This window comes from Chinchilla lanigera, unplaced genomic scaffold, assembly GCF_000276665.1.
Source record: "Chinchilla lanigera isolate Chin_1 unplaced genomic scaffold, ChiLan1.0 scaffold00072, whole genome shotgun sequence".
Lineage (NCBI taxonomy): Eukaryota > Metazoa > Chordata > Mammalia > Rodentia > Chinchillidae > Chinchilla > Chinchilla lanigera.
Genome location: NW_004955473.1, coordinates 207,356 through 233,856, shown reverse-complemented (window position 1 = coordinate 233,856; position 26,501 = coordinate 207,356). Strand labels below are relative to the sequence as shown.

At 39.7% G+C, this 26,501-nt stretch overlaps 1 protein-coding gene across 9 annotated transcripts; it reads right to left on the bottom strand.

Annotated features, from left to right (window-relative positions):
* Nucleotides 1-2,075: 2,075 nt before the first annotated feature.
* On the bottom strand, nt 2,076-26,102 carry Fam122b (family with sequence similarity 122B). Of its 9 annotated transcripts, none has more exons than XM_013523080.1 (11): nt 25,063-26,101; nt 22,248-22,326; nt 18,043-18,099; nt 17,699-17,742; nt 17,564-17,618; nt 17,222-17,323; nt 16,951-17,036; nt 15,730-15,794; nt 15,313-15,350; nt 11,983-12,079; nt 2,076-4,011 (listed from the first exon to the last, which is right to left on the bottom strand). In XM_013523080.1, exons 1-11 carry the CDS (start codon nt 25,158-25,160, stop codon nt 3,977-3,979), a joined length of 756 nt encoding a protein of 251 aa, XP_013378534.1. In that variant the 5' UTR covers nt 25,161-26,101; the 3' UTR covers nt 2,076-3,976. The 9 variants fall into 9 exon arrangements, with proteins under 9 accessions (XP_013378534.1, XP_013378535.1, XP_013378538.1 ...); XM_013523078.1 differs by lacking the exon at nt 2,076-4,011 and adding an exon at nt 4,279-4,901 and having other exon boundaries at nt 25,063-26,100; XM_013523083.1 differs by lacking the exon at nt 2,076-4,011 and adding an exon at nt 15,128-15,235 and having other exon boundaries at nt 11,996-12,079; nt 25,063-26,102.
* Between the last annotated feature and the right edge of the window lie 399 nt (nt 26,103-26,501).

The window sequence follows — 26,501 nt, the reverse complement described above, 5'->3', positions numbered from 1 at the left end:
GGACTGGAGATACTAGACCTCTCTTATCACATTTCCCAGAAGAAAGAGAACCTCAGAAAGAGAATTCAAAGAGGAACCCCAAGAGTATTCCATACAGACTGGTTTTTAACTTCTTCACAACAGCTCCACACACCAATGTAACCCAATATTTTCCTGGATTGATGTTCTTGTATATATAAAAAACTTCTAAGATTTTGGCAATATGAAAATGTCACTCATTGTTAATATAATTGTTTCTTTTATCTCAGCTTTTCTCTGCTATATTTGAAAAACATAAATATTTGCTAAATTTATTTCAATGGGGAACTTCAAATCACTATCGTAAATGGAAAACCATTATTTCATGCCACAAACAGAAGGTAAATATTAGGTACATATTAATAAATATTACTGAGGGGGGTGTTCCTCCACTAAGACTCTTCATGCAACTTCTCCCCAGGAACATCCGGAAGACAAACCTTGATGCCCCTCCCGGAGGTTACTAATGTTTATGGGGGACCCTGAGACGCTATGTTTGAGCTCATGGTTTTTTAAGAAACAGATACATGTGTGTACTTTCACATGCACTTACATGGTATATGAGTATTCACATACCCGTGCACCGTGTGCTGCAAAGCTCTGCAAAGATGCTCCAGTAGCAAGATCACACCTTGTACTTGTGCCTTGCTTTCTAAATCCCCTTCTCTATGAAGAGGAATTGGGCATCCTTAAGAGAAACGACTGATTCTAGGGCTAGGGCAAGAGAAGTATAAATGGGAAATGTCTTGTGCCAGAAAGTAAAAAGCTGCCCCAGAATGACAGGACACAGAGGAGCTTAGAGGGGATATTACTGTCCAAACGTGAGACAAACTGAGTATGAAAATAATTATGGTAATGAATTAAAACCCACCATCTGAAACAGGATTCTGAGTCCACACAGATGCAATAAATGGTGGCAATGAGTTCTTCACAGTAAGTTACTGACTAATATGTAGGAGTGATAGAATTACATAGAACCACTATTAGGTAGTCATCAGAATACCACTGGGTAGGAAATATCAATGGACATTAAAACCTGTGGGTGAAAAGAGGAAATAGAATATTTATACTGTACACTCTTTCCTCATGAGGAAACATACCCTAATTCAGGAACATTTTAGTGTAACTGGCTGGCATTTTTAAAAACTGTGAGGATCACAAAGAGAATGAGGGAATCCAGACTGGGGGAGACTAGGCACCTAACAATTATGTAGAATCTGGATTAATCCTGGACAAGGAGATTTTTTTCCACTTGCTAATAAAAGCATTACTGGGCTCATAGTCAAATTGGAATGAGTCTGTGAATTTGATGGCACTTTTATATCAATATTAGTTTATTGATTTTGATAGCTGTAATGTGGTTACCGAGAATGTCCTTGTCTTTAGGAAATTTTTATTGAAGCATTTAAGGATAGTGAAGTATTGTGTCTGCAACATATCACATGGATCAGAACTTATTCTCAGATGGTGCGCGCACGCACACACACACACACACACACACACACACAGAATTTTAAAAATGTGGTTAAATGATAACAATTAGGAAACCTGGGTGAAGGATACAGGAAAATTCTTTAGGCTATTTTTGCAATGTTTTTGTACATATGAAATTAACATGAAGTAGTCTATTCATCAAAAAAAACCCTAAAAATAAAATGGAGCACTTATAAGTGCTCATACATAAAATGTTTTATTTTTGTGTGTTTCACCACCCAATCTTGTCCTAAAATTAATTTATAGAGGCTTATAAATATGTAAAAAATATAAGAAGACAAATCAAATTGAAAGCAAATAAATATGTGTGACCCTAGCAAAAACCTTCTAAATTGTCAAACTCTGCAAAATCATGTTAAAAGTTTGACAGATTATGTGGAGACTTCTCTTTGGGGAAATAGCCCGAACTTCAATATATCTATTAGTTCTTTCATATTCCTGATGTGCTTTTACATAAAACTTGATTTGCCCTTAGAATAGACTATTGGGATATGGAAGCAGAAAATGATGAGCAATAAGAATTCAGGAAGTAAAAAAGAATTGAAGAGATAGACTTTAAAATATTATATTTTATGCATGTATATACTTTATTAACTTTGCATTCTAAGATAAACACAAGCCAGCATTTCACAAAACTTTGTTATTCCAAAAGCTATTATGAAACATAGTGATTAAGTATCAAGCCAAAACAGTATCTATAGGATTTTCCTAATGTATTACTCTTCACACTTGTTTTCAAATAGAAACTTGAAATATATAATATTAGAATAAGAAGAGAGTTTTACGTTATAACAATAACCACTTTTCAAATATTAGACTTTATATAAAAATAAAGGAGCACTGTTAACAAAGCTCATCTGTGGGCTAGCATATCTCTTCTTTATTTCAGAACAATCTTTGCACAAACTTAACTTTCTAGTCCATTTATTTATATACTTATTTATTTTGGTACTGGAGACTGAATCAGGGCCACGCACAAGACAGGCAAGTGTTTTACCACTGAGTTAGTTCCTCTGCCCTTTGGGACAAAGTCTTGCCCAGGCTAGTCTTAAACTTGTTGTGATCCTCCTGCCTCAGCCTCCTCAGTATCTGGGATTACAGGCATGTACCACTATGTCCAGCCTCTAGTCCATCTGATTAAAACACATAAAAACGACCCTTGGTTTAAACAAAGTGAATTATCCTACCTCCTGGTAATCAGACCACTGAAACAATTTCTTCCCCAGGTTCTACCCCACCACTGAACTTCAAAAATAAATTTAAAGATCACCACATTTCAAAGGTTATCTCTTAATAGTCCTAAATTAGAACTTACAAATGTTCCTTTAAGGCAAATAAGAAAGTAGAGTGAAAGTAGACAAATCTCCTGAAAGACAAAACCATCTACCATCATTACAGGGACAAAATATCTTAGTATGGCCCTTTTACAAACAGAATAGGTACAATGAATGCTATCAAAGAAGTTTTCTTTTAAATAGCACACGAGGGGTCTACTTTCCTGACAGATGCATATATATTAGGCTTGACAGATTATGCACTTTGCACAGGCAAAACAACCCAAGAACTAAAGTCAGTGAGGGCTGTTATGGTGCTGATTACAATTAGAAAGAAAGAACACGTCTGATTCTGCGACAGAATTACTGTGCTGCAAGCCAAGCGATGCTCTCTAATAATTGAAAGAGCACAGGTTTCCCTTCAAACTATTACTAGTCTCTAAGTGCCTTCAAAGCACATCATTTTCAAGTCCAAGGAGCTTTCCTTCAAGACCCAAGTGCAGTAGTTTTTGTTCCTTACATTCACTTAAAATGGAATATTATGATCCTAGTGTGTAAATGTGCATATTAAACAGACATTCCATACACAATGTCCAAGTACTAACAGAAACTTATCAGAACAGACATTTACATAATGAAGTAAATAGTACATTAACAGAACATTAGATTACACTCAAGATTTCTTAAATGACTCATTCAGGAGACTCTTCCTAGAAAAATTAAATAACATTTGGTACTTCACACTTGCTAACTTGTATACTGTTTACGGCTCAAGCAGCTTCCTTAAAGCAGAATGCACGCTAACACTGACTTTTTCAACTCCTAAAAGCTTCCTTATAGATAGTAAACTGCCTGGATGATAACACAGCATGAATAAGAACTGGATTCCCACTCTGAGGACAACACAATAACCAAAACACCCATCACCACACAACAAAACAAACAAGTCTAATAACAAAAAGGAATCAGAACAAAGCAGCAACTAAAACAGTACGTGGCAGTCACACAAAGCTTCCCTTTCCATGTGATCTTACAATATACATCCCTTCTAGCATGACAATGTACCCAAGGCATTTAAGCCCCCATGATACTACCACAAACACTGACAGCTCCATGGACGCCTGCTTTTGTACACAGTGGTTTGTGTACAGAACATTATTCATTCATTTGAAGATGCTCCACACATCTGGTCAAGGCAGGAATTTCTTCTCCTTGGTAACACCACCTAGAAATATCAATAATATTTTATATATTCCTTAGGGCTACAGGTCTGGGGTGAGAAATATCAACTGTGGTATCGAAGTCACAAGGACCCGCAGTGACTAATCCCCTACGTTCAATTACATTCTTGATATTAAATCAATGCTCACTTCATACACTCAGCAGCAAAGAAGCAGTAAGGGTAGTGATGGAAGCAGCTACGTGTTTCTTCCTCTTTGTGAGGAATGGCAAGAAAGCAGCTCAAACAGGGAAGGGAAACAAAATAATGCACTTTAAGCCAATGCAGGAAAGTAAAAATTTAATATAATCAAAAGTGATTTGTGTATCACTATGACATAAAGAGACTGCAAAGTATGTCCACAGAAACAAAAAAATCTCTCAAGCAAGAGAATTTCTGATCAATTCTGTTGTATCACTGCTGGGTAAAAGAATCATAGAAAATACAAATTAGTGACTTTCTCAAACGCAGAGATTTGAAAAGAGGTGTTCACTGAGGTATTAAGACAAAAAACTCTAAGTGATAAAAAATGAGTATTTGAGATTGAGTCACTAGGTGCAAAATGAGATAAACAAAACGACATTAGTAAGCTCACAAAATTGAAATTTAGAGGAAAGAGATGTCCAAAAACAACATTAGAATGGTTGACAACGGTCAGACTTTGATCTTTATTATGGATCAAAGTTCTCTGCTTTCCTCGCAGAATGGTTTATGTGGGAAACAGCAGTTAAAAAAATCAGAAATGGGTAAGTCACTTGGGTGAGAGATCATCCATCTAGATGAACGGAGAGCATGAATTGGAGCATGCTACTGAAGACTCTGCGGGAGCGCTGCCTGTAGCCAGTGAGTCTGAGGATAAGCCACTGCTGCTACTACTGCCATCCATAACATCCGGACTGAGGACAAAGCAAAAAGAATTATAAGCAAATGCATCTATCAGGGTAAACATAACATGCAACAACACAGTTTCAAGGACTCACACATTGGTAAAGCAGTTGTAAATAATAAAAAGCATAAAAGCAACAGCAATGAACTACATAATGTACTATATTGAGATATCTGCAAAATTATGAAATTTGGACAAAAACCCAAGGACTTAAAGTCTTGTATCACCTGAGCACCCCAACCCAGAGACATAATGCTGTGCAACACACAATGTACATTCCTCCTGATATGCTATGGTTTTGATGAGGGGTTCCTTGACGACTTGCTCAAGAGACTTTCGTCCTTACTTCTCTTCTTACCACCAGGCTTGAAGTGCGAGGAATGGTTATTTACTGAGGTACCCATTCTTGGACTGGTTGAAGGTTGACATCAAGCATACTGCTTCCCAGTTCTCTATTCTAAAATAAAGTCTTTCACCCATCCTAGAGTTGATCACTTGCTCATTCCCAAGAGACCTTCAAATCCAATGCATTTTTCTTCTGATTTTTCTCTTATCATAAATCTTTCATATTATTTTCTTTTTATGAATTTCTTACACTGTTTCCTTTCTTCCTGCTTTCAAACTGCAAAGAGTACCCTGCTATCTCTAAAAGACTCCTTTCCTTTGATCCCTCACTTTATTCCCCAGGTAAGCTTCTAAAATGCATGCTTTGTACCCATGGTCCCAATACCCTGTCCCCTCTGCCTCTTTAAATGTAGGAACTGACCCCTGTTCAGATCCTTCCACTCAAACTGCTCTGGACACCTAGTGCCTCGACACTCTGGGGATAACTTCCCCCAACTGGCCCAGGTGCTGCTCACTGCTTCCAACAACCAAGCTGCCTGTCTCATAAAATTGGCTTCCGACTTCAGCATGGAACCAAGTGTTCACAACTTGGCATCAAGCTGCCTTTCTGGCTTTAATCCCCACTGATCCAATATATAAGCCCTGTGCTGTCTGCTCTGAATTCACTCATTTGTTTATTCTAATATTTACTGAATGCTAGCCAGTGCAGAAAGTATGTTAGATGTTAGAGGGACAACGGTGTGAAACACGAGCATGGTCCCTGCTCTCACTGATTTTATAGAACAGTGGAGACAGACATTTAAATAAACATGCTAATAAATGTAACTTATGATACAAGTAATAAAGGATACAAGGGGTCATGAGATTCTACCACATGGGTACATTGATTTAACCTGGAGGACCAGGGAAGGACTGCTCAGAGATGCTACATGCATTGTAATGTAAAAGATGAGTAGGCACTGACTAGGGAAGGCTTTGGAGGAAGCCAGGGGAGTTCAGGAAATCAAAAGCAGACCAGTGCACCTCTAGTAAAAGGAGTAAAGAGAATATAGTAAGAGACAAAGCTGGAGAGGGAGTCAGGCAGTTTAAAAATCTGCACAAACTTTAAAAAAAAATAGAAAAAAAAAGCATAAAATTAGAAAAGGAATCATGAACCAAAAAATATAGGCTCAAGGTTAAGGGTGGACCCTAGACTCATTTGCAAAAGCCCATTTTGTTCTACACAAAATACAATGTCTAAATGTTAGGAGGCTTTAATATTGATATTTTATGAATTTCCAAGTTGAAGTATTTCTGGTGTTATGTAACCTATGGTACATCTGTAAGTCTCTGGGCTCTATACTCCCCTCAGTGAAATATAACTCCCCTTCTTGCATTGCTACTGTTCTTTAAAATATAATTTCTTTCTTCTTTTTTCCCTTTTTTGCAATGCTGAGAATCAAACCCAGGGCCTTCGGCATGCTAGTCGAGCGTCTACCACTTAGCTATACCTCCAGGCTTCACTGGTACTTATTTCTACTGCTTGTGGGTTTTTAGATGGAAACAGACTACAAATAGGGGTTCGAAAAGCAAAAATAAAAATGGAAATAGTATATTCCACACTACTCCTACATTATGCTCATTGCTGTGAAATGCATCATTAACAGTCCGACTTTTAAGTAAGAAGTTTGGAAAATTTAGTTGGCTCTGATATTTGTTCAACCAAGTGGCAAAACAGGTCTGAAATATGAATTATTGAAACTCCTGAAAGAGAGTTGCACAGATAATCCAAGACAGTGGGAAATCAAAAGACCTTTCTATTTGCCTCTGGAACATATGTAACTTTTCCTCCTGCAGCTTTTTGCCTAGACTAATATTAAAATGAATTTCCTTTCTTAAAAAGCACATACTAGCTGGGCAGCCGAAGGACACGCTCTATGCTACTTGGCAGGAAGAAACACGCTTAGATTAAAATTTGGCCACTGTGCAGATAATCTGAATATAAATAAAGAATTCTTTATTCCAACCACCATACTTATGGCGAGCCCGGGGTTAAAAGACTGCATTTGGATTAAGATCTCCTTGCTTGGGTGAATCATCAATCCATTCAAAAACATAAAATATGACTCCTGCGAAATTCTTCTACTAACACTGTTGATCACCATAAAAAAATAAACTAATGAAGAAATTACCAAAAAATAATTAAAAACCTGAACATTTTATTTCATAATTTCCTATTATTATATATATACATAATTTTGTTGATTAACAAAAAAATAGCATACTTACATTTAGGCTCCACTGCAATTTAGATGCAGGAGTTTTGCCTAGACATTTTTATGAAACTAAAATCTACTTTCTGTTCTAATAAATCTGGCATGACTACATATCAGCATGGAATCAGAACCTACAGGTCACATGTAACCCAATTCTTTTCCATATAAAGTAAGACTTATACAATTCTTTAATCCACAGGAAATGACTACACAAATTTTCATAGTGACCACTATGAAATCTTATGCCAGAGCTTCTAACAGCAACAAAGTCTGCTCTGATTTGAGTTCCTCTCTTCTCTTTCTTGCTTAAGCTCTGTTGGAGGTGCTAATGAGCCCTACTTCCAGCTAATGGCTGACAACTGCAGAAAAATCAGAGCACTTAGACAATTCACACTGGACATAGCAGTACCTGAATCAAAAGCGAACTAATTCATTCTAGCAACTGAATAGACATGCTGAGGAAATACTAGAATGACAGAATTGAAAGTACCATGACTGTGCTAGTACCCTCAGTCTAGAAAAACTAAGGGTGAAAGTATAGCATAAGCCAATCATTCAAATATTCTAAGGGCAAAACTAGGATGTCCAGTGTGACTCAGGTAATCACTCACCTTCCTGAGCCCCTGTGTACCTTGTCTGACCAATAAGCTAGGTTCTATCAGAGTAATGGCACACTGGTAACACAGTAGAAACTAGCCACGGTAAAAGGTGAGATTATGGGCATCCTAACACCCTTTGTTAAGAGCTGGATTGGTACATATGACTTCTGTCTTCGTTCTCTTGCATTAGAAAGGCCTAGCATTATTATTACCAATAACATACAAGTTTTTAAGATCACGTATTTCAATCCGATCATTACCACAGTTATCTTGTCAACAGGAATTTAAGTATCTCTACAGTACTATATATGTATACGTTTCTATTAATTTATTAAATAAATCATGATTAAAACTTATTGTCTTATAACTGTCATATATTTATGATGATGACACGTATGGCATTAAAAATGGCAGTACTCCAGAACCACTAAGATAAATCTAATATAAAATGTAAAAATATATAGCCATGCTGGGCATGATGAATGCTTGTAATCCCAGCACTCAGGGGGCTGAAGCAGGAGAATCACCATGAGTTAGAGGCCAGCCTGGGCTACATGGTGAGTTCAATGCCAGTCTGAACTACGCAGTGAGACCCTGTCTCAAAAAAAAAGTAAAAATAAAACATTGCATTAAAATTGATGCACTGGCCAGGTGTGATGGTGCATGCCTATAATCCCAGAACTCAGGAGGCTGAGGCAGAAGGATCGTGGTGAGTTTGAGGCCAGCCTTGGCTACACAGTGAGTTCAAGGCCAGCCTGAACTATATAGCAGGACCCTCTCTCAAAAAATAAAGACTGATGCACTGGACAAGGAAATTCACAGGTCAATTTTTTCCTTAATGTAGGAAAAATAAACTATTTTTATTGTTATATACTCCTCAGGGTCAGGAGTCCTGAAAGTCCCTTTGATACAGCATGCTGTAGGTACATACAGTCCTACTCCCAACAAAATGAGGAGCAGGATAAGAGTTCCCAACATGCAAAAAGAACCCAAGTACCATGCAAAGGTACGCTTCTGAAAGGTGTGCTATGACTCTGGATGTCCCCAAGGACTAAATACAGAATGACATAATTCCTATATTGTGCCTGGTGATGTTTCCCAGATCTGGCTGGCAATGATTTCAAAATTTTTAATTAGTATAAAATACAAAATAAAAAGTATGGCTCACTGGACAAATTCTAAACGGGTCTATACTCAAATTTTAAATTTAATTTATACTTCAAAGATGTCAGATTTTTAAGATTATTATCTAGCACATAAATGTGAAGGCTGTAAAACCTATCTACTCCATTTCTGTGCAGGGTAGGGCAGAGAACAAACCATAAAGATTAAAACGATGAGATAACTACTAATGATGTGATCTTTTATCTGCTCTCTAAAAGGTAGTATAAAAATTGTTTCCTTCGTTTCCTTATCAAGTAGACTGCCATTCATGGTAATGGAAACTAGAATGCAGCTGGTTCCTATCTCTGTCCCTGTTTCTAAAAATATGGATGTCTGATTTTGATCAGTGAAATTGCATGTAAGAGATAGAAGAAAAGTTTATACAAAAGCAGGATCCAGATTCTACACAAAAAGAGTAATTCATATGCAAAATCTCTTCACTGCAAGCATAAATGTCAGCATCATTAGTATATAAGCTGTCCTAAAAGTCTTAGTACAATTGTAAGCTTTAATAACCTCAGAAGTACAGAGACGACAAAGTGACTAAATGCACTACTTGAAAGTTTGCTTATTTACTTAACTATCCTTTCTTTGAAAGGCGTTTGCTATGCTGCCTAAGCTCATTTTGAACTTGGGGGCTAAGGCAATGTTCTTGTCTCAGCCTCTCGAGACAAGCTGGGACTACAGGCATGTGTTGTCACATCTGACTAGTATGTAAATGTTTTTGATATTTAGATTCCATGAATTCTGAGGAATACATTTCTTTATCACAGATTACCTGGGCCATATGTTGCACTCTATTCGTGGTCATGAATAAAGCAAAGCTCTCCCCGTGGGAGGCAACATCCTTTTGTACTTAAGTTTCCTGCACCACTAATGTCAATGTTACCAGGGTTTTCACAGGCACTCACAGAAACAAGTCTTCCAGTTACCATTGCCCCAGATGGCTGAGGCTGTGCCCCTCAGAGGAATAAATGCCTGCACAAGGAGTGAGGACCACTGCTAAGTACTACACCTTCTCTTTCTTTCTTATTTGTGTGAACTTGTTTTACAGCCTCCAGCAGTCAGCCTAAGACAATACAAAAATATATCTCAACCAGGTATAGGCACATGCCTATAATCCCAGCTACTCAGGGGGCTTAGGCAGGAGCTTTTCAAGTATGGGGCAAGCCTGGGTCATTCAATGAGACCGTGTCATTTTATTTATTGTCATAAAATAAAATAAAAATAAATAAAATAAAATAAAATGGAATGGGGATGTAGCTCAGAGCTTACTGAGTTCAATCCCCAGTACTGGAAAAAGATAATAAAAACAACTCATACATTATTTATTCATTTACTCATTTGTTTTGTTGTCCTGAGGATTAAATCCAGGGCCTCTACCACTCAGTTACAGTCCAGCCGCTCTCCCTGCATTTTTTAGCTTGGCAAAAGGCTGTAATCTTTTACTTAACTTGGATACCTGGTGAGTAACTGAGTTAGCAACCTATTTATAGTCATGTGCCTCTATTCAAACACACTTTACCATAAAAGCAATATGCAGTTCACATTAAGTATAGAGCTTCACGTGTTAGCTTGACAAGTGTCCTCTTGACAAGCTTCGGACACTGCTCTTTACAATCACCTAAATACCTGGAAAGGCAATGTACCAAAGTTAGCACACTGAGCTACCTAGTATACAGGGAAGAGGACAAAAGGAGACTGTGGGGCTGAAAACAGCTAGCACAACCTAAAAGGCATCTGATCCAAGATGAAATGGCACAGATCAAAAAGTCTAACAAACAAGAACAACGAGAGATTTCTTGGTCAACTGGAAATACGGGTTATCTTACACAAAATGGTAACAGAGATTTGGAAAGAAGGAAGCATCAATCCTTATACCTTATAAGTGGCTTAGCTATTTCTTCTAGTTAAAGGGTATCATCCTTTTTTAAAGTGAGTGCTTTATTGAGTTTTTTTTTAAAATAAGACTCTCAGCTGTGAAACTTACAGAACAAAAAAATTCTAAAAGGCATTACGTAACTTTGTCTAGAACACGGGTACTCACAAAGTTGATTACAGCATCCTGGAATATCTTACAATATTCCCTGGTCACTGCTACAAACCCCTCTGATGTCACCCAGACAGCATCCAAGCAGTCAACTTCAGGTGTAAGGAAAGTGCTGAAGGTTCTTAAGTTAGAGACCTAGCCTAGGATGGGGGTAAGACTAAGTTCTGTGATGGGACCATAAGAATCAGCAAGTGTTACTATAAAAATGCAACCTTAGTGAGCACTGTGATGGAATACCCCAACATTTTGTAAAACATTTTATACAACGGATCATGCAGTTAAGAGAGTACCATGCTGGTCTTCTCTGCTAAGTCAAAAGTAGGTAATTCAAAATGCAAGCTGAGCAGCCACAGTCGATGTCCATTACCCCAGCACCCAGAGACTGTTTCTCACAGCAGCCTGCTGCAGCTAACACTGCAGCATCCCATCTCCCCAAGAGGCTGACCTAACAGGAGCTGGAAATGAAAAGGAAGGTACCAAAAGGATATGCACGCTTCCAAAGGAAGCATTCATGGCTTTTCCATGATCTTGGTTGTTCAAAACTATCTATACCTCTCTCCAGAATGCCCCTCTATGAGAATATGGAGAAAAAACGGAATGCATTCTAAATTATCTCAATTATTTCAATGATGTTCTTTTTCAACCCTAATATACTTTTGATTTCATTTCACTTTTTACCATGAATTGAGATCAGACAGCTGTGCTGCATCCGGAGAGAGCATGTTGGTGGTGCCTTGAAAGAGTCTCTTGGGCTGACTTTCGGTCTCCATCTCGCCTGTATCAGAAAAAGATGATACTACTGTGAAATGATTTTACAAATGCAGGATTTGTGCCGAAATGGGATGATCTTTGCTTAACTAAAGTTCACACTACTTCTTCAAGTCATTACTTAAGAAACTATTTTTCCATGTGTCTTAATATAAAAAATATACTTCCACATACCTCATTCAAGAAACTTAGCAGTCTTAAAAAACCTTCTCATTTAGTATATATAGCATGTTATATATACACATTCTTTAATAGAACAGTATAATGCTGATTACAAGTAAAATAAAGATAGCCAACAGTAAAAATAAAGTATTCCCAAATAGTTGAAGCTCACAGTGAATATTTTGTGCTTGATGGTTAGCAAAGATTATTTATTTTATATACTTTAACATCTGATCATTTCCTGAGATAACATCAAGTGAGTTAAAAATGTGCTGTCTGGCCAGGCGTGGTGGCGCACATCTGTAATCCCTGCACTCGGGAGGCTAAGGCAGGAGGATCTCCCGCAAGTTCAAGGCCAGCCTGGGCTACATAGTGAGTTCAAGGCCAGCCTGAACTACATAGTAAAACCTTATCTCAAAAAAGACAAAAAGAAGTGCTGTGTGGTAAACAGTGTATAACTAAAAGGTTTGTTACTAAAAATGATGATTAAAAATATAAGTGTGAAAGCACAACTACAACTGAAATCAATTATTATTCAATTAACAAGCTTGGTATTGTACTGGCTAACTCAATCCTATAGATTTTTCTCAGAGCTAATAATAGTAAAACTTGGCACCAAAAGGAATAATGTTAAACATTTTACCATCAGAAAGTTGTCTAACTAACAACCCTAAGTTAGAAGCCTCTTTCCAAGTAAGCAATATTTTTATTTAAAACATGCACATTCCTTGGTTTGGAAACTCTATTTGCACTTGAAAACAGAGTACTCCAAGAAGAAATTGACAGCTGAGCTTAGAACTGTACAAGGTTCTTATGACAGGAAAAGATCAAATAAGAACAAATACAACTTTCATTTACTCCATATCACTAATTAATTAAGTAGTACTCTTTACTCTGAAGCTATTCTAGGAACTGCTGAAATTCAGAAAAAGTTATACATGTATTTCCTTTTCCCCAGGCTTTAATAAATATGCAGCTTTAAAAATATACTGAGGTTTCAACTCCACCTCACTAGCAAGACTTCAGCTTTTTTAAACAAAGAATCTCTCCATCTGCTGGTGTATTTTGGAATAGCTATGAAACTAAACACCCGAACTATTTCCATTAATTTCCTTCAACAAATATCAAGGTGATAACAATAATAACTTTATTTCCAAGAGTTATTTTCACTTACTTGCTCCCAGAACATGCTTAAGATAGTAAATAACTCCTTGGAAGATTAAATAAAGATTCTTTATAATGTAAACACATTCCTAAATATGAACCTTGTCACTATATTAGGATCTATTTTCCAGATCACATCACCTTTAATTTTAAATTGCCTAAAATATAGTACTTTTTAAGTCTGTGTGTGACCATGTCACTGCAAAATTTCACCAAAGCCAACAAATATCCATCCATTCTCCTAATATTAGGAGAGTTCATTTGTTTATTGGCCCTGAAGATGATCTGTAGAAAGAAACCACTTCAGGGCTGGTTTTTAAAAGTCACTGTAAAACTCTTGTTTAATTAACATCTGAATCTTATAATCATATAGTTCTAGCCTGAAGAACAATGACTAAACCAATTTTATTTTATGCCATCTGGCCCATTCTCTAAGCATCTGAGCCAGGCGTGGTGGCACACAACTGTAATCCCAGCACTCGGGAGGCTGAGGCAGGAGGATTGCTGCAAGTTTGGGGCCAGCCTGGGCTACAAAGTGAGTTGAAGGCCAGCCTCAACTGCATAGTGAGACCTGGTCTCAGAAGGAACAAAAATAAAAATAAAAAATATACGTATAATTATCTGAAACTGCACTGACTGGGACTTTAATCCTTTTTAGCACAAAGTAAGGTAATTAAAAAAGCACCCTGTTGGGGCTGGGGATTTAGCTCAGTGGCAAAAGCGCCTGCCTGGCAAGCGCAAGGTTGTGAGTTTGGTTCCCGGTACCGGAGAAAAACCAAAAAAAAAAAGCACCCTGTTATACCAAAACTATAGATATGAGTAATGTGTTTAGGCATAATTTGGTGATGGGGGTAATCTCATCTTATATTTGAACATACAGTATGTTTACAGATATATTTACTATGACATTATTATATATTTCTGTAACAAAACAACGATGTATCATTTTTTACATTCAGATCAGTGAGAGGCAATGGTTTTGGAACATATACTGATAATATGGATATGATCCAGATGTAAGGTATAAAAAATAGAGGCAGTAGCAGGCAGCTAGTTTACAAAATTTAGAACAGCATGACATATGTTGGGAGCTTGGACAGCAGCTCCTCCAACCTCAGGGAGCCATTTCTACTCCCCAAGTGGAGGTCGATTTCCCATTGGCCCAGAGAAAGTCCCTGAATTAAGATGCAGGAAGTGAGAGAAAGAGAGCTGCCTGCAAGGGGGGAGGCCGGTTCTGTCACTGGAGATGAGCCCACCAGACCCCAGGCCCAAGTTTGTCTTCGCTATAGACACCTTGTGGCCTGCAGTTCTGGCGTGGAGAACCCTCACGGCGTGTGGGCTGTGATGCGCGCGGTGCTGTGCCCTGGTGCTGTGGCACACATGGGCACTAGAGCACTGGGAGCAGGAATGAGCAGAAGCCAAAGAGCTGCTGCAGGGGCGTGAGCAGGAGGAGCAGGAGGAGCAGGAGGAGGAGGAAGAGGAAGAGGAAGAAGAGGAAGAAACCACTGGCAGAGGCCCTGCCCCAGAGCCTCCAAGCCGCAAGCCCCAGTGGGCTCATGACAATGCTGGGAAAGCACCTTGTTTCCCGAGAGGAGCTGTGAGTGGTTGAGACTCCATCTTGGGAGTGTGGCCACCTGGCTTGGAAAAGGAACCCCAAGAAGTTTCCACGTGATGTCCCCACCAAACTTCACGTGGATCCCTGAGAAGTCACCAGCAAACATGAGCTCACCGTCCCTGGGCTCTCCCTGGACTCAGGTGCTCACCAAGACCAGGAGTGGGGCCTGGCCCCAGCTGAAGAACCTGCAGCTCTAGGACAGACAGAGGACATTGTGCCTCCCTGAAAAGCAATGGCAGGGCTGTAGGCTGATTGCTTTCAATGAGGGTAAGGGCACTAGTTGTGTCCTCCCTCCCTACCTGTGCAATAAAGGACATGAAGACCCCTGGGTCCCTGGCTGGGAAAAAAGAAAACAAAACTTATGTTGGGAATACTTCACATTTCTTTAGAAACATTAGAAAAAAAAATGATACAAGCTCATTTCCAATAGAAATCGTAGTTTTTAATTTAAGTTTCACTAGGTTTAACACCAGAAGGGTGATGCACTTTACCTTTATTGAGGTAAAACTGACAACACTGTGTATATTTAAGGAGTATGTGATTCGGTGCACATATATTTTCAAAATGCATATTAAAAAATGATGATTGCAATCAAGTTAATTAACACATCTAATATTTCATTTACCTCTTTTTTGTGCTAAGAACACTTAAAATCTACTCTCCTAGCAGGTCTCAAGAACACCGTATTACCCACCAGCCACCACGCTGCTCCATACCTTTTCTTTTAAGAGGACCAAGAACGCTGGGTCTAATGCATTTTACTGGACTCTGATATCTCCGGCTTTAGGGAATAAACAAATAGAATGATGTGAAATACTTCCAAGATGCATGATAACCAGGCCACCAAATAAATACATAAATCAATGAACGAATAAAATTTATGCTCATACAAGCAGAAATAGGAAGTGTTTGTGTAATATGCTAAGGAACTGGAACGCTGATACGCGATTTGATCAAGCAGATGGCAATTTGGAATAACATGGCATTTTAAGCCATTTAAAAAATCATTCTAAAGCCGGGCGTGGTGGCACATGCCTGTAATCTCAGCACTTGGGAGGCTGAGGCAAGAGGATTCCTGTGAGTTTGAGGCCAGCCTGGGCTACACAGCAAGTTCAAGGCCAGCCTGAACTGTGTAGTGAGATACTGTCTCAAATAATGAAGAAAAAAAAGAAAGAAAAAATCATTCTGTAAGACAAAATAATACCATGAACAGTTTAAAGGAAAAGATACCTTATAAAAAGTAATTTGGGGCCAGGGATATATCTCAGTGGTACAGTGCCTGCATGGCAAGTGCACGGTCCTGCATTCGATTTCCAGTATCAAAAAAATTATTTGGATTTCAAGCTATCTATAATCTTAAAATATATTTTTCCTTACAAAGGGTATATTATGGGGTGTGTGTGCATGTGTGTTCCCTCTCAATATAAATCAGGACAAAGTTTCAAAAAATCAGACTCTAATACTATGTTAGTGAGAAAATATAGTCAGTGGGCATACAGAGTCTGCCAAAAAAAATGTATACACACTTCAGCACTTCACCATACTAATAAATGTCTGGCAGCTAATGGTCACTGCTTTGAGTACCTTTTGTAATTGCAGCGGCCACAGTTAACTTCTATTAATCTCACAATGGTTCAATAAATTTTGTATTAAAATACTTATACAAGTTTTCCTTTTCCTGATATATACATTACATTGGTGGACTCTAGATAGATGTTCACTGTGAAATCCTTTCAATTTTGCTGCATGTTTGAAAATTTCTATAACAAAATATTGGGAAAAACTGATTTGAGATAAATGTAACGAGGGGCACTCTAATCACTTTTAAAATTCAAGTTTGCACTGGGGATACTGCTCAGTGGCACAGCGCCTGCCTAGCAGGGGTGAGGTCCGGAGTTCGATCCCTGGTACCGAAAAAAAAATTCAACTTCACTTACTTTGAAAATCGTCTTGGAGTACCAAACGGACTTGATGGCAATCCACTGCTACTCACAAACATTTGTAAGGATGGTGAAAAGCATTGCTAGAAAAAATACATTTAATATTAAAATAGTGCTTGTACTCTGGTTTTCAAAGGATTCTTCTAACGGAGATTTTTATTCAAGTTGCTGTATGCTTTAAAAGTGAGGTGTTGTGTGGATAAAACGTTTTAGACACTAAACTGCTCAGTGTATAAAGAGACAGTTAATACATCATCAATGATCCTACCTTTCCAAATCCTCTGGTTGGTGAAGGCGCTGGAGAAACTGGAGTGAAGTCAATTCTCTTAGGAGAATATAATTTCTCCGGCTTGTCAAAATCACTATCACTCTGTAAACATAAAGTGTCATTTACTCATAACTATTCAGAACACAGTGGCTCGTACTTTCACAACACACCGACATTTTATGAGTAGATATGTATCTATTTTAATATTCTGCTGGAAAAGCAGAGATCAAAAATAAGAATTAATTTGGAAGCATATAGGAAGGAAACAAAACAGTTAACAAAGCTAGTGAATGACAAAGATTTCTAGAAGATAAAAAATAAGCAGACATGGGAAAACGTTACCAGGCTCAAGCTTTCATCCCAAGATTGGCTTATCTGCATTGCCGTTTGCACTTCCCTAAATAAGCAAAAGGAAAGGCCATCAGTGTTTACAAATAAGATATACGAGGCTAGGCCCTGCTGTCTCGAAGCACTAACCTTTCATGCGCAGTTTCTCTATTCATTATATCCAAGCCTTCTTCCTATAAGGACAAACATATGGGCTAATAAATTATTTGTCATCCACACAGTTTGCTGTTCCAAATAAAATTATAAGGTTTTTTTTTAACCTTATTTGGCATAATGACAGGTGAGCAGAGCTAACATTCTAAGAATGTCAACAATGGCACATCTGTATTTTATCTGCACACTCCCAATAATTTTATTGTGCAGCCAACTAACCTGAGTGGCACTGTGACTCCTTTTAATATCTAAATCTTCAAAGTCACAATAAAAATGTAAAATCCAAAAATTTCAGATCTGAGCTAGTAAGTAGAATTTACCCTTTTGATTTGATGCAGTCTGCTACTAGGGATACGATTAGTTGAAGATGGCAGCAACTGGAAAGAAAAAGTAAACATTTACTATTTTCTGAATCACAAAGCAGCAGTCTGCAGTCAGTACTGGTGTACGACCTCTTGCTAGATAATTTTTCATATTCTTCTTAGAAATTTAGTGCTTTAAATCCCTGAACATTAATGCACTAGAGGCAGTACATTCAGTCTTTAGAAAGTACACCAGGTGTCCAACCTCAAAGCACCATCTGTCGCTAGAGAGGCACTGACTTTAGCACTTTTCCCAAATGAATGCAGAGCTGTGTAAATTTGGGGGGAAAAGGACTCTGGGCCTTGGAAATATCCATTACCCCACTTATCTAAAATAAGGAACTAGATGAGAAGGGAAAGAAAAAACACCAGTGTTACAAATTTTATTACCAATGTACCCAACAGAAGGCAGGCTAACAAGCCCAGTATAATATTACCTATGGAGTATATTCTCGGAAACACTCTAAAACTGAAATAAGGAGGTTTTCTTTCCATAATCTAAATGAACTCTAAGATTTGATCACAAATACTATCACCATAATCCCTTCTAAAGAAAAATTAACATGCAAGTTGTAACTGTTGTTTTCCATTACATCATCCTTTTCTTAACAACACAAAACTGAAATGATTTTGGGGTCAAATTCCTATTCCTTCAAAAAAATCAGAGTTCATAATCAATAGCCCTTAAAGGGTATAACTGTCATAATATAAACAACTACTGCAAATAAGCTGTAATACCACAAACCAAATGAGACAATTACCCTGCTTAAGAGGCCCTATGCTATTAAAACTTTTTGAATACTAATGTAGTAAGCAGTATTTATTTAGTGATGGTGGTAGTGCTGGGGATTGAACCCTGTGCTTTTGCACCAAGCTACATCTCTAGCCCCTTTTTAATTTTTACTTTCGTCTAGGCCTGGTGGTGCACACCTGTAATCCTAGCACTTGGGAGGCTGAGGCAGGAGGACTGCCAAGAATTCGAGGCCAGCCTGGACTATGATTTTTTATTTTGAGACAAAGTCTTGCTAAGTCCCTCCGACCGGGCTCAAATGTGTAATCCTCTTGCCTCATCCTCTCAGAGTACTGGGAGTACAAGTGTGTGCCACCACACCTGGCTTAACATTTTCTTTTAGGCAAAAGCTAAGTCAGGTAAAATTGTCAAAAATTTTGAAACATCATTTTACCTTAAAAATATTCCTTCACTATGTACTCCTTTTACTTTTTTTTCTCCAAGGTTTTCAAAAGAGAAAAAACCTTTACCAGAAAAATCTTTTTTAAGGTTTGTTTTCCATTATGAAAATAATATGTATTTACGGGTGAACTCTCAATACGGCCATTTGAAAAACACTAATCTATCAAGCAAGCAGAAAAGGTAGAGAGTTTGTCTAACAAACAGGGTGACAGGGAAGATATCATGCATGTGTCAGTCAGAGAACCAAAGAAACCCAAAAGGCAGTGAAATTAGGAAAACCGAAGTGAGGATGGCTACAGACTGTGGAGAAAGTCAGATATTTAGATGTTATGCTTACATAATATACAAACTTGTCAATTTTAGACAAAACTAGACAAGTGGCCCAGACAGAGGGATGCAGAACAGCAAAGCTGTGTCCAGAACCAGAAATGAGAGTAATGTATCAGCTAAACAAAGAAGCCAGGAGCCTCAACAAAATGTTGCTAACGTTGTCAAGTAAAACAGAGCTCAAATGGGATAAGAAATGAGCCCCCTGGCATTGGCAATTAAGTGGACATGAGTGACATTTTCAAGGATAGTTTTTTAATGGAATTGTGAGGTTACAAATTGGCAAGAAATTAGGAGACAAAGAATCAGAGGCAGATGAGTGTTGATCGTACTTTGACAAAGCTTGGGGAAAGGAAGGGAAGGGAAGGAGAAACCTATGAGAAAGGAAACAGTTTGTTTTCCCTGCATCAGATGGGTGAGTCAGGAGAAGACGGTGGGAGGACAAGCGCCAGAGAGGGAGAGACACAGACAGAGCAAAGTGACAGGACAGTCAGAAACACATGAAGCATCAGGGAGTGGTGCTGTATGTGAAGGCGGAGACATTTTAAGGAGAAGAAAGCTGATGTTTATATAAGACAAGTGTCTATGTTCTGTGTGCAGCGAGTAGGCTCACGGGCTGGCAGTGAGAAGTGGGGAGCAGGGAAACTGGCAGAGTCAAACAAAAAACAATGATTCAGAATACGGCTTCGGACAACAGCACAAAACTAGTGGCACCTTAAACCCCACTTTCCCCTAAGAAGTCACCTTCTTTTCCCCCAAACTACCAGTCCTCTTGATTTCTCTAGTACTAATCAAGGCACCCTTTCCCTGGTCACCAAGAAACACAATTTCAATCAATTCAGAGTTCTCCCTCTCCCTGCACTAACGTCTAACCAGCTGGTAAATCATGAAGATACTACTTCTCCCTGTCTCTTGTACCTTCCCCTCCTTTCTATTTTATTTGCGAACCCTTGACTCTGCAGTTTACTATAAGACACCGCTAAGAACACTGTGATTTATAGAGAGCACTCCGACAACGTATAGGCAGTGTCACTATTATCATAACAGTGGAAACCTGTACAAAGGAGATATAAGGATTAAACTGGGTCTCAAAGGATCAGAAATCTAGACAGAAAGACAACAGGATGGGGGTGAAGGGTAGCATAAGGATCATCAAGAGCAGTGAATCACCATAGCCCCTTCAGAAAATGAGGTATTTGTCAGGGAGTAACGAGACAAACCTAGACTGGAGGTGGTAAGAATCTTCACGTTTTACAAAGGTAACTGGAGTGTAGAGAGGCAAATTCATTTTTTTCTCTTTTTTGCTATGCAGGGTCACAGGGTCACAGCCGTGTAAAATGCAAAAACATCTTTCATACAGCTAGCAAAAATAAGTGGTTATATTTTCCAGTATGCCAAAGGAAGGAGGTGAAGCAAAGCAAACCTCTAGATAGCTAGCCCCTTTAAGTATTTTTAGTCATTTTGGCTGGAAATCTTTTAAAAATGTGTTACATTTTCCCTTCTCAAACAGATTATACCAAACAGAATAGCACTGGAAGACCTCTATTCTACCACTTAGTACTGTGTGATTCTGAGCAAACCATTTATGTTGTCTGAGTCTTAGCTGGTCCTATTTTTAATTAGGAAAAATACTTTTTGCTCTGCCTATTTCATCAGGGTTGTTATCAAAATTAAACATGTAACAGTGCTCTGTACCATGCAAAATACCATTAGGTATTACTGGAATTTCAGAAAAGGTTAATGCTTAAAAATGTTATTATAAGGTTCCATTCTAGTGACACACTCAGGGGCTATCAATAGCTTCTTGGCTGCAAACTGATTTTTAAGGAACCTGTTTTTCAGTTTTACCCTGTCCTCTTTTGTTAGCAGCTACCAGTAAACCTTTAAGCCAAATATACCTCATCTGATTTGCTGTTTCTCACATACGACTTGGTTGGGAGCTTATTACAATTGTGCATAAATTTTAGATGACTCAGAGGTCGGAGAGGCACTCCTATAAATAAACTGATGAACGTTTGTGCATAGACTATGGAAATCTAGTTCAGCCATTTAGAGGTCCTTGTGCTTACATCGCAGACGACTTCCAGAGCACCGTAGCTGCTGGATGCGCGAGCTCTGCATGTGAAGTGCTACTACACAAAAACCTTTGTAATTTCTCTAAAGCAACCATTTAATAAGGTAATCTGCAACATCTTTAGCTATCAACAACAGTCACAATCAGCAGCTCTTCTAAGAACAGAAATAAAAGCACTTTAAAGGACTCTTTCGAAAATCATCATCATCTGACAGATGAACTTCAGAAACAACGATTTTGCTACTGTTTAAGTGATGCTTACATCCTAGGACAAGTGAAAACCACTCTCTACAGGTAGTGTTAGAAGTCACAATCCTGATTTACCTTACAAATATGAGAAAAGTAGTAATCAATAACAATGACCAATTTTTAAAATACCAAGTCCTACAGCAAAGAAAAATAAAATTTTTAGTCTCCTTTTGTAACAAAAGCTGAATGGCCACAGCAAAACTAGTCAACAAGGCAGGTAATAGCTTCTATTTTTAAAATTATGGTGTACCACATAATTTTGAAGTAGACCGCATTTTCAAGTATTTTCTCCGATCTAAATCACTTTGGATATTTACTTACCAAACTGCGACTGTTCATAATTGTTGTACTATTCCTCCGAGTTTGCAACGTGTAAGGTTGAAAAACCTGTGAAAGGTCGCTGGAAAATCAAAGTAAAATGATTAATGTCTTCTACACGAAAATATCTTTCAGGTGTATTAGCATCAATTTTGTACATAAGAATAAAATCTTGGATGCCTACTTTCCAACAAAGAAAAACCCCTCACTGTCCTCTCGGCTCTTGGTGGAACTGTGGACTCACAACTGTGCTGCGATCTGGAGTTGGCCAAGCACTGATCTGCTCAGGGGTCCGGGAGACCGCTTAGAGGTGTAAGGCGGGGCCTCAAACTGGCTCAACCCGGCTGCTTCCGGTCAAAGCCACGCCCCCAAACCAGAGCTGCCTATCTGTCTATCTCACAGAACCCCAGTTATGACGGTGTTCTGCACGTGCTTTCCTTCACTTGTTCAAGGGGAGAAGCCACTACCTAAACATGCGCTGTACCTCTGAATGCAACTTAAATGAATAAACTTAACTGAGATTTTTTTTCCAGCTCAAGTTGCCCCTTGTGCCTCGAATGCCCTCCCTCCTATTATCTGTAGAGATCCTTTCCTTCCACACCCACCTCAAACACCATGGCCTGCACGGAGGCACTCCACAAACCTCTACTCATTCCACAAACCTAATGCAATCATTCCCTCCTTTTTTGTTTGTTTTTTGAGGCAGGGTCTTGCTATGTAGCTCAGGCTGACCTGGAACTCAATATGTAGCCTAGGATGCCCTTTTTTTTTTCAGTACCAGAAATCAAACTGAGAACCATGTGCTTGCCAGGCAGGCACTCATGCAGCTGAGCTATATCCCCGGCCCTAGGCTGCCCTTGAACTTGTGGCGATCCTCCTGCCTCAGCCTCCCGAGTGCTGTCATTTCCTCCTTTGAACCCCAAGAACACACTGGGAGATGGCACGCTTCTTGAAACATCTATTTTCTTTTTGTTTTGAGGCAGGGTCTCAGCATATTGCCCAGGCTGCTCTTGGGCCCCACTGTCAAACTCTCACCACCATGCCCAGTTAAAAAATACCGTCTTAATGGTGCTGGGGGTCAAACCCAGGGCTTTACATATGTTAAGCTCACTCTATCACTAAACTATTCTCACAGCCCTGCTTTCTTGTTTTTGTTCTTTTGTAGTGCTGGGGGGAACCCAGGGCCTCACATAGTCTAAGAATGGGTTCTACTACTAAGCTATACCACCCAGCCCGAACTTTACCTTTTATTAAAGAAAAAGTATTCCTCAGCAAGAAAAAAAAAAAGTGCATGTGTCTTAAACCTCTTGGTACAAAGATGCTTTATTCATTTTTATCAAATGTCCCTGCAGTGCCTAGTAGAGTCTGTGTCAGTAACAGGTAAACAATAGCTCAGTGGCCCAGTGCTTGCCTAGCATGCACAAAGCCTAGGGTTCCATTCCCAACATCAAAAGAGAGAGCTGAAGGATTTTCAGAATGGAATTGGATTGGGCTCCAAAGGACCACTGAGATTGTATACTTCAGGTCCCCTAATGTTTAAATGGGAAAACAGATTCAGAAAACTTCAATGACTCATTCATGAGCACAGCTAGTGAGTAAAAATTGGGATCAGGCTTAGAGATGTGCCTTATCCTTCTTCTGTCATACCATAGTACCTTTCAAATAATTACTTACATTGTGATGCACAAAGCAGTACTATATTTTTTTTACAGTTATCTAAATGCAAGTCAGTAGGACCATCCAAGTCCCTAGCAATTGTTTGCTTATCACAGTGTAAAAGGAGAGAGAAGAAGTTGTTCTTAAAGTATATTAAAAATGTAGGGCCAAGGATAGCATCAGAAAAACAAAAGCCACTCCATCACCCCTCAGCTTTAAAATTGTATTTAATGAAAAAAAAGGGTAAACTTGTTATTGTCACCAAAATGAAGATGTTATAGTCAGTTCATAAGATACAAATTATCTTTCTATGCCTTCACTGTGCTTGATTAATATAGTTTTGGTTAATTGTACTCCCATCTCCTTTTATGGACTAATGTCATTTTTGAAGGGTCTTGCAAATTGGCTCTCTACCTAAGATGAATTGTCTACTTCTAAAAGTGAAATGTAATGGCTTAGTAGGTTAGCCAATCTAACTTTTTCACTCTCACAAGATCCTACTTTTAAATAGACTCTCTGGTGTCTTATTCACATGAAAACATGAAACTCTGCCACAAGTTAAAGGGTCAGTTCTTTCTATTGTTGTGTCAAACCTGTGTTTCCACTAACCAAAGCTACATGCCACCTTTCCTTTTTTGTTCACTGAAATACACGTCTGGCAGATTTAGAATCTGAAAACATTTGGGCAAATACAGCTCAATGTGACATGAACACACCATTCAATTACAAGTTATTAGATAAACTGTTATTTATTAAAGCAAACCTCTGCTAATGCCAGGGTTCTAAATTCAGCTTAAACATAGCAGCTCTTAAAGCCAAGTGTCAAGTTGCAAGCCTAGTTCCAGGGGCTTCAGTCTGACATTCATTCCCTCGTGTAAATTAGATACAGGAAGCAACCTGTCAGAAGGGCCAGAAGCTGTCTGCAGTTCCTTTTAGAGTGGGACAACATGGTCCCCAGGTGTGGGGGGTGGTGTTTCTCCCATATGGAGCAGAGTCTGAGGTCAAACTTTTACTCCCCCTTGGGACCCAAGTCATTGTCCAGCAAACAAGTCTCCAACCCCCTTGGTTTGAAAAGCTGAAACCCACACCGAAAAGGAAGACAGCTTGCACAGGGTCACGAAGCCTCTGGACCCCATACTCCATCCTCCCCAGGCCTGCTCACCTGAGCCCATGGATCAGGGGAGCGCTGTTGGATCTTCTCAGGGTGGCCGCATGAGATATGTCAGGCTCAAAGTCCAGCTCCATTTTCTCCTGAGCCATGTCGGAGACTTTCAGGCAGGCACAGCGGGCAGTACTCTGCTCCTGGTGCTTAGCTATGGGCTTCCAAGACTCACTGCAGGACTGAGGTTCTGGGGACTGGCAGCTGGGGGCGGGGGCTAAGGGGCGGAGGCTTGGGGGTGGAGAAACTAGGGGAGGAGGAGGAGGAGGAGAAGGAGGGGCAGGGTAGGAAGCTGATGAGGAAGAGAGAGGACGGTGGTGAGAAAGGGGAGACGGATGGAGATTGTGTTGGACGGCGACAGAATGAAGAAAGGTAGTACAGGAAAGACGGATGGCGGGAGGAGGGAAAAGAAGAAGGGGGGTGGAAAGAGGATCGATGGAGAGGTAGGGCAGAGGTAAGGGAAAGGAGGAAAGACGGTAGGGAAATAGCACAGGACGGGAAGGAAGGAGGAGGTATGGGGAAGAGAGGAAGGCCAGCGGGAGAAGAGGAAGACGGGGAGGAAACTAGGCAATGGTGGAACTCATGCCTCTGTCTTTCCCGCCGAGCGCCACCGGCGGGGACCGGCTATAGATGCCGCGGCTCCCTGGGCAGCGTTAGCAACCAGGACCCTACAGTCGGGCAGGGCCCGGCTGGGAGGTCTCGGCGGATCCAGCTCCCCATACTCGGGGACTTTGTCCAGCCCCCCATGCTCCGGGATCCGGTCCGGAGACTCCTCAGCCCTGGGATCGGGGCTTCTCCCGACCCTGCCCCCTCCCGCCTTGAGGACTGGTGGAAGGATTCGTCCCCTCTGCCGCCACCGGTGCCTCCTCTTCCTCTCAGGTTCTAATGGCCGGGGAACCCGTAAGGGCCAAGATCAAAATCTACAACCTGCCAGCTCTTCAGCCTCCCACGCTTCGGAAGCGGGAGCCTCGGCGGGGCCAGTTCTTCCGCGTCCGGCTACCCATCGAACCTGCGCACGCGGGGGGAGCCCGTTTCTAGGGGAGGGGGCGCGAGCATACGGAGCATGCGCGGAAGCCGCGCCCCTCAACCGTCGCCCACAGGGGAGGAGTGTTTCCGGGGGCGCGTGCCTTCCTCCGTGGCATTGGACCGGGGACCCTGGCGCCCTATTTCGAAAAGAGCCAATAGTTTGGAGACACTGGAGAATCGCATTCAAGATTTTGAACCAATATTCAAGGGCAATAGGAACATGGGATTTCCAAGTTTATTCCCAATTTGTAAACTCCAATCTTTGTGAATCCCACTCATTTCTTAAATTCCTCAATTTTGTTGGTCTGGGGACGGGCTGATCTCTTTTTCAATCATCCATTTGGAGATATATATATATATATATATATATATATATATATATATATGTGTGTGTGTGTGTGTGTGTGTATATATAT